At 39.2% G+C, this 14,514-nt stretch overlaps 1 protein-coding gene across 5 annotated transcripts; it reads right to left on the bottom strand.

Moving 5' to 3' along the window:
• Positions 1-490: 490 nt before the first annotated feature.
• Positions 491-13,411, bottom strand: LOC135581988 (uncharacterized). 5 transcript variants are annotated; one of them, XR_010480343.1, is made up of 14 exons: positions 13,275-13,411; positions 12,643-12,742; positions 12,290-12,417; positions 12,031-12,187; positions 11,831-11,943; positions 7,106-7,189; positions 6,968-7,016; positions 6,773-6,864; positions 6,498-6,627; positions 6,260-6,339; positions 4,484-6,192; positions 2,727-2,843; positions 1,375-2,654; positions 491-960 (listed from the first exon to the last, which is right to left on the bottom strand). XR_010480343.1 is itself a non-coding variant. In XM_065086059.1 (13 exons), coding segments are annotated over exons 1-13 (3,312 nt in total). In that variant the 5' UTR covers positions 13,277-13,411; the 3' UTR covers positions 491-2,103. The 5 variants fall into 5 exon arrangements, 4 of the variants coding, with proteins under 4 accessions (XP_064942131.1, XP_064942132.1, XP_064942133.1 ...); XM_065086059.1 differs by having other exon boundaries at positions 491-2,654; XM_065086060.1 differs by lacking the exons at positions 12,031-12,187; positions 12,290-12,417; positions 12,643-12,742; positions 13,275-13,411 and having other exon boundaries at positions 491-2,654; positions 6,773-6,824; positions 11,831-11,884.
• Positions 13,412-14,514: the final 1,103 nt, after the last annotated feature.

Raw genomic sequence — 14,514 nt, 5'->3', positions numbered from 1 at the left:
GTCGGCAGGTCCAAATATATGAACTCATCAATTCGACTCGGATGTCCACATCTTAGTTTTGCAAAGTATAAATGGTGAGGACGAGTTTAGCTCTTAGGACCTCATGATAATCTAACAAAATCTCTACAATTGAGCTTAAAATCTATCAAAATTATAAGATGATCCAAACAAGTTTAGGGGGACCAATCAATAAGCATGGATATTTAAGGAAAAACTATCCAATTATACAAAATTATCAAAATTACCATGTACTTGACCCATGGACACTACTTCAACAAGCTAAAGTAAGTTGGTTGAATTTAAAGTTGGATTCATGGGGGGTCGGGTCAGATACTAATATAGAATCTCACAAACTACATTAACCATAGGGGCCAAGATGTTTCATTGGTTTATGTAAATAGTCTCAGCTACACTAAGATATGGCACAATCATACACACACAGATTCAAGCATCGTAAACTTGAGACCTACACAAATCAGCATTACATCCGTCATGCAAAACGTAATTGTGAGAAATATATTCAACCAACAGTTGTCCGAATAGTAGGCACCAAGAAAATCCAATACAGGACCTAATAAAACATATAACCAAGAGAATCATGATCTTTATTGTGGAAAATTAAAGGAAAAAAAGCAAGAGAAATTAATTCCAAGACATCTACGGCACAACCGAAATAACTACATCTACCGTACGAATAACTTGGTCTGATGTCGAAGCATGGGTTATAAAAAGATCAAGCCAAACTCGGAAACGCTAACCAGATAGTCCAAAGCTCTCAATTGACAACAGTCGGAACGAGGGCGAACACATGCAAAAATAAGAAACTACTGGTGGAGTTTTACAACAGAATTGTCATTTACCAAAATTTGAAAATACAAAATGTAAAAGCATGAAGATGAAAGCTCAGTCATCACTAATCCTGCCAATTCCCCTATATGAACGCTTCAATATTACTGCACCCTGCAACCAGCCTCCATTGAGATGTATGACAACTTTTCTTTGCAGATAAGCAAAAACAGTAATTGTAAGGGGCTACAACAAAGGATAAATGATATTTCCAAGTGTGGCTATTCCCAGAAAAATGTCAATTATCAGATCAAGGCCATTGCAGACATTATTTACTTAGCCAATGGCCAATATGTGCTTTGCTCTAAGCTTGAAGCAATTAAATATATGTAGACTTCAATCATCAGAACTCCATAAGTATATAGTTTTAACATCCAACAGAAAACAGAATGGCATTAACACATAATTTTGAGAAGTAAAGCATAAAAGAATATGCTCTTACAATTTAAGCAATTTAAATGCAGAAGAACTAGAACAGTTATTAAAGAATGTAAAAAGATCATAACAAACAAGCAATGATAAATCTACCTGGCAATGCTGTGTGAATTTCAAACCAACTGATGAGTCAAACTTCAGCACAAGCACACTAGGGATCCTTGTGCAATGACGATGGATCTTATCAACATTTCTCCAACATAAGAGTCACGAGCTTTGTCTTAAATCGAGCCTTGTTAGTCAAAATACACAATCACTTATATGCAGCAACTTCCACTAAACAATAAAAATGCACAGCCTATATTAAGACCAACTGACCAAGAGAGCAGTAAACAAGCAACAGTGAAGGAATCATTTGGTATGTTTGCTCCAATAATGCACATGCAAACTTAGCCCGCTCAACTGGCATGCATTATATCAAAAACCTAGGAAGCAACGCTCCAATTCCTAACACAGACCCCAACGGGAAAGTTCTTCATTATCAAACTTCTGTCCCCTAATGATATCTGAAATCAAGAAACCTCTCTGAAAACCCAACCTTTTTAAGTCTCACCAATTATAAAAAGGCAATATGTTTTTTGTACACCAATGGTTCTCCTAGTGTTCTCACATTTAATTCAGAAGGATAAACCAATATTAACCTTTAGATGGAAAAAGGTCAGAACATAAACTCCCACCTTTATGATGCACGACCAACTTCGGGAGTAGCAGTGCACGTGCCATCAACATCCACATCTCCTCGAAAGAATCAACTGTTACTTATTCAGAGATACACTGACATACATGGGAGATGGACAAATGTTTCACAGAGACAGTTAAGCATTACATCCTGAATTCCCTGTTATATAGATCACCATTTGGGAAATGAAGTTTTTTGTCCTCATTGCTAGAATAGAAGTTGCTAAGCCCAAATCTTTCATTCCTCATGACTTCACTCATACCCATATCACTTCCAGTCCATAAATCATTAAAGCCATCCCACTGTTTATTCAACAATTGTGAATTTCTCAGTTGTTGAAGTGACATCTGCACTATTGGAGAAAGACTAGAGTGGTTTTCTGCTGAAAGTTGAGATGTGATATATGCATCACGTAATGGCAAAAATCTATCTCCCACACAATCTGGTATGCTCAAGTTCTGATAAGAAGAGAGAGACTGCTGCTTCAATAAATGAAGTCTCAGGTCATTATCTGAAGGGCTACTCTGCACAGGAAATGTAGATTTAAGGCCCAAACCTAAATTATCTATTCCAAGTGACATTCGTCCCTTGCCGACAGCCAAAATTGCTGGATCAATAAGTTCTACATCACCAGGATTTCCAGCTATATGTGACTGATAACGATTTCCAGCTGGACTACCAACCAGATGATTTTCTGCAAGAAAACAGAAACACATTAGGGAACTGAAGACCCGACAAGAAAACTAGTCAGATTTGATGTACAAACCTGACAACGCTGCCTCATGTGTTTCATAAAATCTATCTTGAGAAGAAAAACCTGGAGGAGGAACTCTGTTTGGAGCTGAAAATCCAGGTGGTGCTGATATCTTAGACCTTGAAGTACCTTCCATTTGTGAGAGCAACAATTACAAAAATATGAATATCATCAGCAATATAGAACGCATACAAAGTACAAACACACAAATAATAATAATAATAATAACAATAATAAATAATAATATGACGGTATATACTTCTATGTCAAGATTATATTGGCACTACATGCTCAATAAACATAATTGGACATTTGAAGTATTGTATCCATGTAATGTAACCATTGCTAACATTAATAATAAGTGACAAAACCTGTCACAAAAAAAAAAGAAAATATATCAGCTATGGTAATTGGACAACACCATTCATGGGTCAGGCTCACTTGCCACAACGTGACAAGTTGGCTATAGGCAAGGTCTAAACTGAAAATAGTATGCAAGTGACCGCATCATGACATAGTGCATATGCTGTGCTGCATATATACACAGGCATCTGCAGTTAGATTTCAAACTGCCTAAAAAATAAGTCCAAAACAAAATGAAATTATGCATAACAAATGAGTAAGAGAATATATTCCAATCAATACAACCATAATGATGGCATATCTCAGTACATTGAAACATAGCATAACAAGCTTAATTACTCATAATTGCATCATTTTCATGTTTCCTAAGATTAGCTAGTCAATCCTTGATAAAACTAAAAATATTTACAATATAATATACCACAAAAACAAAATATAGCAATCAAACAGAACTCAAATGCTAAGCACAAACATGAAATTAGTTCAAACTTTTAAGAGCAGCAGATTGGGAACATAGTCCACATTAGAAATACAGAAAGGGAATTCCATAACAAACCAAAAGTTCCTTGATAAAAATAAAAGAGTAAAGGCTTCTGAGTAACCAATGCTGCAAACTTACCTCTTTCACAGGATAATAGCAAAGCAAATGAGGGGAAGCAGAAAATTTCACAATGAAGTTGCAGACACCCATGCAACACCACTGATTAGAGACCAGGAGGGCACAATCATGGTAGACTAGGGCTCAAACAGAAGAAACAAAGAAACATTATGGAACTCCTCCAATTGCACTTCTTCTAGAAGGTGAGATAATTGAGGATGACAAGGAGTGGGATTAAAGAGAGAAGAGTTGGAAAACCATGGCTCAAGCAGAAGAAACGGTGGTGTTGGAGAAATGATAAAAGGCTCTTGTAGTCTTGCATCATTTAGTACATAAAATTCTTTAACAGATTACACCAGCTTCGGTTTTAGCCTTGAGTCGGGTCCAAATTTGTTCACATATACAACACATGCACCTTATGCAGTTGCTATGAATTGCAATTATGCAGCATAGACGCATAATGCTGTCACATAACAGGTATATGATGCAGTTAAGACAGATCTAAATATGAGGCTGCTCTGCGTATGTGGCGACATATGTGGTTAAGCCACCGACCAGACCAAGATATGCGGCCACATTAATTGTTTTTGAAACCATGTCTAATGGACTCAAGCTCCAAAAATATTGAAACAATCTCAATAGTGAAACAAAAGCACCCATAAAGCAGCAGAGAAAAGGAAAAAAACAGTAACAACTTAAAGATATTAAAAGCAGCAACAGAGCAGCAATACTATTAGAAAGTTGACAATAAAAAAGCGAAGAAATTTGTTTTCTGACTAAAATATATTAATATTGAACAAGTACTTACTAGCAGCCTTATCTGGTGAGATGACAGGGTTGCTCATGATGTTAGTGTTGGGTGCCTCAAAAGTATTGAACAAAATTCCATTTTGAAGCCCACTTTCATATGAATCATGTGACGAGGAGCAAAACTTCTGTGCATAGACCTCACTTCTGATAGGTTGCACTATATTCCCTTGGCTTTCTTGCCTGGCAAATGAAAATCTAGATTGGTTGCTGTTGTTGGATTTCCATGAACTCAATAATTTAAAAGACCTTTCCTGTTTTTCAGTTTCACCAAGAAGACTAGCAAAACTGTTAACTGTGTTTGATGAGTCATCCCATGGGTCAACATCTAGTGACAGTATATCTGAAATGATGCTGCTCTCCCCCTTTAAATTTACAGTTGCGTATTTGTTATTATAGGCTATATCATCAACTCTTCCTGAAGATTTCACTTTTTCTTCATTGCAGTTCATCTCAGGACACCTAAAACTCTCCCTGGGTGAACTGCTTTGATCATCGCAACCATTGGACAAGGCATATTCTCCTAAAGGAAACGAACACATCTCCAGATTTCTGTCAGCTCTTGGGGTTTGCTTATTTTGGGCATCTGTGTTTGAAGAAGTAGAACTTGAACAATTGCCACTATTGTGTGAATGATTTGCATAAGGTGAAGATGACAGGCGATCAACATTACCTAGAAATACTTTATCATCACTAGGAAGTATGACTCTGTCCTTACTATTAACTGCAGAAATCAGCTTTTCCTTCAGTGGCTCAGTACTCTGATCCTTTGACTCATTCCCACCATGTTTATCAAGCAACTGAGAGGCTTTACTCCAAGGAGCTGGATCTGAGACATTACACAAAGGTATTACAGGTGTAAGGCTATCAGAATCTGAAATAAGGTTCTGGTTCACATTTAATCGACCCAGCCTATCATGGCTATCTAGTCTAACTGAAGAGAAACTCGAGCATAAACTATGTGTTGCCTCATTGATAGTACTAGAACCTTGTGTAGCCCTATCAAAATCAGACCTGCCAAATTGTCTATCAAAACCTTTAGAACTTGTACTATTTGTTGGCTTTGAGTTGTCACCATTCACATGAATGGATGTTTCCTTGTCTTCAGGTGCGCTGACTGGAAGGCAATGCACGAAATTCGATGATAACTGGGAAATACGAGTTACACCTGAGACATCTACAGTTGATACATCTGAGACAGATGCTTGGCACTGCTTTTCAATAACAGGTGTTAGATATTCTAGTTGTCTAAACCCATCATCAGAATGTGCCATTTGGTTTTCTTCACCAACCTTGGACGTCATGTTTATGCCATCATCCCATGAAGAAAATCTGGAGGAACAATCACTAGATGTTACTACTCTTGGTGATGGACTCAAAGGTTCATCAGGCTGAGATGCATCACTAATTTGCGGAGAGTCTCTGCTTTCAGTCACTTTTGATGCCATATCTACGTCATCATGCCATGAACAATACTGCTTTGTGCTTTCCATTAACAGAGAAGGCAACTTAGTAATTGTCAAAATCTGGCCTTCAGGCACCTTTGATGTTGGAACTACTTCATTCCATGCAGAAGGATGATTTGTGCTTTCAGTCGATGTAGGAGGCAAACACGAATTACCAACCGTCTCTACCTTTTGTTTTGCAAAGGGAACTTGAGAGCATGCTGCACTTGCAGTTGGAGGCCGGCAGTTTGAACTTCGGAGCCCCCTGCAAACAGTTGACATTTAGATAATGATTCCACCAGAAGACAAAACAAGAACAATAAGAATCATACCATGAAGCACCAGCAGGAAGAACCGTGGGCTTCCCAGCACTGCTACTAGGAGGAGAACCTTTGACCTGGGTTGAAGCAATCTGCATTTATATACAATCAGTCAATGTAATGTATCCAAGCAGATAAAAAGAATGCATAAACAGCATCAATAAGGTTAACTCCACACTAAAGTAACAAGTCCCAACTCAAACCAAGTTCTAAGCCTCACTGGACAATCAAACTAATAGTTAGGATTTACATTTGAAGGGCTCTTGATGTAATTTCTGGCTGAAGCAGTTATACTGTTTGAAGAATCATCAGCTGGAGGAGGCAAAACAATTCCTGAACGCCTTTGAGAACTATTTGAAGCAATTTGTGGAACCCTACTCCTATAAGGCCACAACAAGACAAATGTTAAGTAAAAGGGAGAGCAAACATTGTGTGAAATACTGATTAGCTTAGCTTCTGTGCAATAGGTCAAAACATAGTTTGACCTTGGGATGAAAGTTAAATATACAAAGAACTATCATTTACCTTGTATAAGCTGAAATAACCTCATCCTTTGTGAAACTATCGTCTTGGCTACCTATATCATGCAAATACAGACAATCCGGATTGCTGCAGATCTGAACAACCAAGTCAATTACTTGGAATGAAAGGAAAAAAGAGAAACAAATTTTACCAAATATAGAAACTACCAGCAGTATAATAATAGGCTACTCTCCGTACCATATTTCTCAACCAAGCATGGCAATATTTCGTTGTACCAAAACATGCCCTACAAAAGTAAACTACAGTGTCATTAGAGAAATATCACAGGGAAATGAAAAGGTCAAGTAAATAACAATCTCTAAGTTACAGGCTTACTTCAAGGTTTTACCCTCCAGAATATAATTGTGTACTGCTTGGATACATCGAATGGCTTCTTCTTCTCTTGCATACATTACATACCTAGTCCAACAAGGTTCAATAGGTAATGTTAAACACTCACTCTGAACAAAACCATGAGTTCCGTATTGTCACGGACAAAACTGTAAATAGGATGTTTGATGTAATGCTCATGTATGTCCATGTCTTTTAATTTTGTTCATGCTTTGCATAGCATGTAAAGGGTTGGCAATAGGCTTAGCAACCTCATTTTCTTTAGTTTTGATGGTCGTCCTAAGCTTGCAAACAAAGGTTATATCATGTGGGGACTTGTGGAGATTTCAATCTGTAGTGGACCATTTTAGACCCTTTGTTGTGCGACCGTTTAGAGCTTATGAAGTATGTTTGTAATTTGCATTGGCTATGAAGTGTTTATTAAAATGATTACTTGTGGATCCCAAGTGAGACGCTTTCTCTGACCCATTTTCTCTTTTGTAAGTCCTAAGGGACCATAGGAGGTTTCGGGGAGGCTGACCTTTACGGACGGATACGCAAGGGTGCCGCACAACTTAGGCAAAACTAACTAAGTGCGTGGCATATGGTATCAGAGTGAGACAAGCACACATAAAAACACTTGGCATGCAAACGTAGGGGACCTAGCGAGGCTGCGTTGAGGGCAGCCAGCATGCGCAACCGTTTGGAGGAAACAGGCATGGAAATGTAGGGAAAAGGAGTCGCTCAGAGGAGCAGACATCTGAGATTGGCATTCAAAGGAATGGCTAACCCTTCGCGCAAGAAGCACCACGAAGACAAGCAAGCTGGGAAGAATGCATAGTGCACAAAGGTTGGGATAGTTGAGTTCAAGCTACGACTCGACATTGACAATTATACTTGATGATGCTCAAGGCAAGCGAGGCGTTAGGTAAAGGATGAGACCATGCAAGGTGGAATGAGTTGTTCAGCAACCGAAAGAATTATGCAAAGCTCATAGAGGTGAAGGGAATTGCTAACTCGAAAAATTTGGTACTCATGAAAGAGATTGTATGTGGACAATGGAATGTTCATGGCCATCCTAAGACAATCGAAACTCGACGCCATGGAGTATTGAAACTCTCTTCGGCATGAGAATGATGCATTCATATGAGGTTGAAGTGTGCAGTGAGTTCAGCATGTTGCTAGACTTTGAGGGGGTGCAGCAGGGGCTGTATTGGCGAGGAGTCTCAATATAGCGAGTGCATTTACGGGTGCAGAACAATGCACAGTTTATTCAACAAGGCGGAGTAGTCCAAGGGGATGATGATCTCCGAAACTTCCAAAGGGAAGGATGTGAAGAGAGAAATTGCTCCAACGAGACAGATACCTTGGAAGGATAAGTCTCGGGTCTCCAAAGGGAGAATAATGTGCAACAGACTGCACATGTTGAGAAGTATCTCAAGGCAACAACCCCACAAAGCTCAACGGACCGAGTGAGTGACGAGGAGTTATCGCATGATCTCGCATGAGGTAATGCATTAATGGATGCATTGCGAGATTAAGTGGGGGAGCGACTCGAGACAACACAAAATGAAGGCATACTTGGAGTCGATGTAAAGATCGAACTCAATGGAGGGCCGACCCATGGAATGGTGGGCACAAGAGCCACTATCAACTCAATGCAAATCGAGGAGCGAAGCAACTTGAGTGTAACTTGGTGAATGACCTAAGCCGCTTGAAGAGAGTTAACATAGAAGATGAAACATGGAACAAAGAACAAGCCGAGTAAGCGAATGTTGCTACCAAGGAAGCTAAGGAGAACAAAATCAGTGCAAACCCTGTAACATAATGGCGGAGGCCATGCATAGGAGTCGCAATCTATCTTTCCATCGATCAAGGAGAACTACTCGGAGAACACAGAGGTGTTAAAGCAGGGGGTCGAAAGGGGCGAGGAAGCGACGATGAGTTCAGAGGGACTTAGCTACCAAAAACCAAATATCGGTTATAATGGAGTTGGACTCGGAGGAGTGTCACAGTGCCACAGAGGTAGATCTACTGATCATGAAGAAAGGGACGCGGATGCAAGACGATGGATAGTAGGGCCATGAGTATAACAGTGCCACGGTACCGCAGAGGTAGGAATTCTGTGAAGTCATCGATCCCTTGTTCTCATGGAGGGAGAGCGCTTGGTCGTGAAAGGAGCCGAGGAGGTGTAGAATGCAGAGGCAAACTTCAAATATCGAGACAAGGCTAAAAGGCAGAGGCCAGGGAACTTCGTAAGGCCGGTGTCAACGAACTTCTCATTAAGATAACCGAAAGCAAAGGACTTCGGGTCGATACAAGAGTACTCGACCAAGGAAACGAAGTAGACAGTACATGGTGCTATACGTTTGCAACTCAGAGGAGTAGACGACAAAGATTATGGAGAAGACAGTACAATTCTAGAGGTGACTAAAACTACTAGAGACTTGCTCCAAGTTAGGGTGAGAACTTCTTACATTACAAAAGTTCGATGGCATTAAGAAGGTGAATCATAGTAGCTAACTCAATGCAAGGAGTGCAAACACTTCGAGTGCTTAAAAAGTGTGAGCAAAGAGCAGGCGACAGCTAGTAACTAGCTCGATGCATAGAGTACAACCCTCGAGGAGACTGACGAAGTCAAATAACCTTTACCTTCTTAACTCTTAAAAGAATGGGTGAAACCGAGTACCCCAATTCTCTTATCTATCTAGCAAAGGAGCTCTGTACAGGTTCAAAGACCCTTCGAAGAAACCGAATGAAAGACAATAGTTATCAAATCCTCACCAATAGTGATCAGTACTACTGAGAGTATATTACCGTTTCATTTCTCAACAGAATGCCAATCGAAAGCAGAAGTGATACGAACCTACTTGGAAGTGATGACCAAGTGAAAGAAGAATCGATGGACAAATTTTATGAAGGAAGGACCCAAAAGCTTTAAAGTTTGCGAGGTGATGCTAGTTAAAGCTCCAACAAGCATCCACCTAGTTTAAGCGACATGAAACATTTGAGAGACTGACGCATACTAAAGATGATCTTTTTCTTCATTTAAGGGATCTGTAGGAAACAACAGGGATCAACACAACTCACCCGACCCCACACCAGAGTCAGAGTCATTGACGAATTGAAACAGCATGACGGATCAAAGTTCGACTGCTCAACAATAACAACGGAGTCCAGTTGGGAGCCAAGAGATGCATTACAACTAGAGCAGAAGATTGAAGGCTCAGCAAAGGCGAGGAGATCAAGCGTCTGCAAAGGCTTCGACGAGGACATCAAAGGAATAAGTGGGGGAGAAAGTCATGGACAAAATTGTAAATGGGGTGTTTGATGTAATGCTCATGTATGTCCCTGTCTTTCAATTTTCTTCATGCTTTGCATAAGTAGACTTAGCAACCCCATTTTCTTTAGTTTGGTGGTCGTCCTAGGCTTACAAACAAATGTTGTGTCATGTGGGCACTTGTAAGGATTTCGGTCTGTAGTGGATCATTTCAGACCCTATGTTGTGTGACCGTTCAGAGCTTGTGAAGTCTGTTTGTAATTTGCATTGGCTATGAAGTGTTTACCGAAATGATTGCTTGTGGTTCTCGAGTGAGACGTTTTATCTAACCCGTTTTCTCTTTTGTAGGTCCTGAGGGACCATAGGAGGTTTCGGGAAGGCTGACCTTTGCAGACGGACACGCAAAAGTACCGCACAGCTTAGGCAAAACCAACTAAGTGCGTGACAGTATGTTGGTAAACTAAATAAGCATTCAGTTTTTTTTGTAACACTTCTTAATCAGATCACAAAATGCTATAGGCAAACTAAAGTGACGGCATCAGGTAACCATGTAGAACTTGCAGTTTTATGGTATTTTCAAGGATAACATGTAGGAGTCATTTGCAGAAACTTGCAAGGGTTGGACACTCCACATATACTATCATTTATTGCCTCAGTTTCTCTATTGCCTTTGGCTCCTAGGACAGTAAGTCATACACATGCACTTTTAAGTCTTAACATGCCTAATCTAATAAGAAAGATAAGAGAAAAGACATAATTTGTTAAATGTCTGACACAAGTTTAGGCCCACTGAACTTAACAAACCACTATCACCAAAATCCTGTAACAATCCACCAAAAAAGTAAACATGGAATGAAGCTGAAAAAGAAAACCTTAAGTAAATTTAAAAAACAGATAGGTAGGTAGTTAAGTTAACAATATAAAGCATCATAAAAGAACAACACAGTACAAAACTAAAGAAATTAAACAACATCTACCACCAACACATAAACCAATATAATCCCCAAACTTAACATGTATTAAATATTAAAGACACTTAGGTGACTGTCTACATGTGAAGGCATCTAGAACACTACAAATCACTTAAAAATAGTCACCAATAGATGCATAAGTGATTATGCTTATTTGATAGCAGATCTCCACTGAGAAAGACAAGAATACATTTCACAATAAACGAGAATTCATAACCCAGTTATGCGCGAGACATGTAATTAACTAAAAATATGCAACATAAGTTGAAGAAATAATATTATCCAATTAGTCAATTCAATAAACAAGACATCTAGAAACTAGAGCCTGGCGAGAAAATCACCATGACATAACCGCAACTTGTAAAGCTTAGAACCATTAGCTTCCTGAGTTTAATGAGAAATCCAAGTGACAAGAAACAAAAATTCCCTTGTACTTAACAACTAGAGAATAATACCAATATCAAGTTAAATAAGACTTACACGCTAAAAGTGCTGTTACTTGATGCTTGATGGGAAGGGGCACTTGCAGAACGAGAAATTGATACCTTTATGATTTTCCCATACTGACCAAAGTATTCCTTACGTTCAAGAATCTGCAAAACCTAAAAAAAGTTATCAAAAACACCCCTTTATGTTTATTAAAGAACAAATCCTGACAGCACAAGAGACAGAGCACGCACACTTCTATCACATAAATTAGCAGGTAGGCCAATTATGTACACAAGGTTCCGTTGGACCACTCTAACACCGCTAAGATGCTTCTTAGCTTCTAAAGATGTTTTCAGCTTTGACTTTTGAGATTTCTGTTTTTTCTCAGCGTTTATCTCGGCAACCAACCTATCCAAAAGCAAGAAAATACAAATACTCGTATTATATTAAGAAACTACAGAAATGATATACTTTTCTTTTTTCTTTAGAAAAACCAATTAGATGAATGACCTTTTACAGTTGGCAGCCATCCTGACAATTCTTTCCTTGTCATATGGTGTGCGGCAGGCTGGACACCGCCCTTCTGTCTCTTCTTTCTCAGCCATGTCATTTATTTGATGCCAGCACCAAACACAAATCTGGGGACAAGATAAAGGTCACAATGACTTCCAAACGTGAAATTCAGTCTCTAAGAATTCATAGAAAGGAAATCAAATGCCTCAATTTCAAAACTTAATTTGGATATGTACATCTTCACGTGACATAGTAGCAAATTCAATCGCATAAATTCATCAAAAGACAAACATGTGCCTAAATATCAAAACCCAATTTCCTCTCGTTTCTTGGTCAGCAGGCATGCGTACCTCATACCCACATTTGCAAGGCTTCAGCTGCTGATCAGTCAGGTCCATCTCCTCCGCGCACAGAGGACAGGTCCTATCTCCGTCGTCACTCATGGTCGTCCTTCAAACAAGCAAAGGTATTCAAGTACCAATCTCGAAGCATCAATATAACAAAATAAAACATCCAAAAAAATCACTTCCAACACTTGCAAAATGTCACATGGGGTCAAATAATTAACTTTGCAAAGCCTCCGAAAGTTCTCAATATCATTATACCAAAAAAGAAACCCTACAAAACCCCATTTTTTCCTCCACCGATCTCTCAGATCTTCTCTTTCATAAACAATAAAACCCACAAAAATAAAAGAACAACCCACAATTCAGTTAACCCCATTCAAGCGAAATCAAAGATCTGACTGAATTTTCCCATCACATGGAATCCAATAACGATAAACCACATAATCTACCCTAGAAGCTCAAAAATCCACCACCCAGATCGAACAAAACACCCAGAACCAGCTAGAAAAGCGAAGAAACTTCACATGCGACCAATCTGCGCCATCGTTTCCATAAGAACCATAATAGATCAGCAAAGAGGAGATAATTTGACGAGGAAATACAGCAGATGGATGGATCGACAATAGACCACTTACATTGGGGGAGGCGAGGTTGGGAGGATCGGAAGAGGATCGAAGGCCAAGCCCGAGGTGTGGAGGACGCAGGGGTGGTCGAGAACGAGCGAAACCCTTCTCTCTCTCGCGGATGGATTGGTTTGTCCGCAGGACGCTTTCGATCTTATTGCGACGACTCGGTTTGGGTATTTAACTAATGGCAACCACGACTCAAATGTCAAAAATACCCTCGACATTTCCCTATATTAACAAACCGACTCCTCATATTCCATTATGCCTATTTTAACCTCCTCGGCCCCTTACATTATTTTGACGCTACCCAACTCCAATACCTGTCTTGTGATTGGAAGCGTCGATGTTTCATTATGGGACCCAGCGGAAAACGTTGCTGACTCCACTGGCACGGTAGGTAGCGGGAGAGTTCTCAAAACACTCCCATACTTCCTCTTCATGAACGCGGCTCATGTACCTCACCTGTGATCTGGAGACTTGATGTTTCACAGTGGGACCCGGAGATAAACCTTGCGGCTTCCACTGACAGACAAGGTGGTTGAGCGGGTACCATTTTGGTAGGAGTGATGGTGGGTTGGTTGGCATGCTAACCGTAAGCTTTAGCACCATAACTATTCATATAAAATATACCATATAGAACAAGGTTTTACTATTTTTCACACTAAAATATTGTCTCAATTTGGGATAAGGTACCACTAATTGATTTATTCCTTTTTTTTTTTTCATCCAACCCAGTAATTAGAGTAGAATTTTCATAAACTTTATTTGTTATAAGTTATCATCACATAATTAACACATTTGTGTTATGTGAATAGCACATCATCTCAAATTTATGTGTCTAAAAAGAAATTATTATTTTGTACCACTAATTGATTTATTTATTGGTTTTTTTTATTCTAATAAATAATTGGAGTAGAATTTGACGGTCTTCGATCATATGGAATCTGATATTTATGACAAATATAAGTTTGTCCTTAGAAATATGAACTCCTATATATTAATAGTGTTATTTTTATGGTTTGTATAAGAAAGCGTGGCTTTTGAACAATGCAACATCTGCACCGTTTGATTTGATCATATCACTTGATTTTTTCTTTCTTTTACCAAATGACGAGTAATAAAGATAGGATATATTAAATAAAAAAATTATTTTTTAATAAATAGATCCGATACGTCATCATGACGAGACCGACGTTGAGGGCACGAGTTGTCGCCGGACTCAACCGGAGCCCAACCCAAATGGCGAAGC

Source organism: Musa acuminata, chromosome BXJ1-10, assembly GCF_036884655.1.
Source record: "Musa acuminata AAA Group cultivar baxijiao chromosome BXJ1-10, Cavendish_Baxijiao_AAA, whole genome shotgun sequence".
NCBI lineage: Eukaryota > Viridiplantae > Streptophyta > Magnoliopsida > Zingiberales > Musaceae > Musa > Musa acuminata.
Note: the sequence above shows the minus strand (reverse complement) of the source record. Positions and strands in the feature narration are given on the sequence as shown.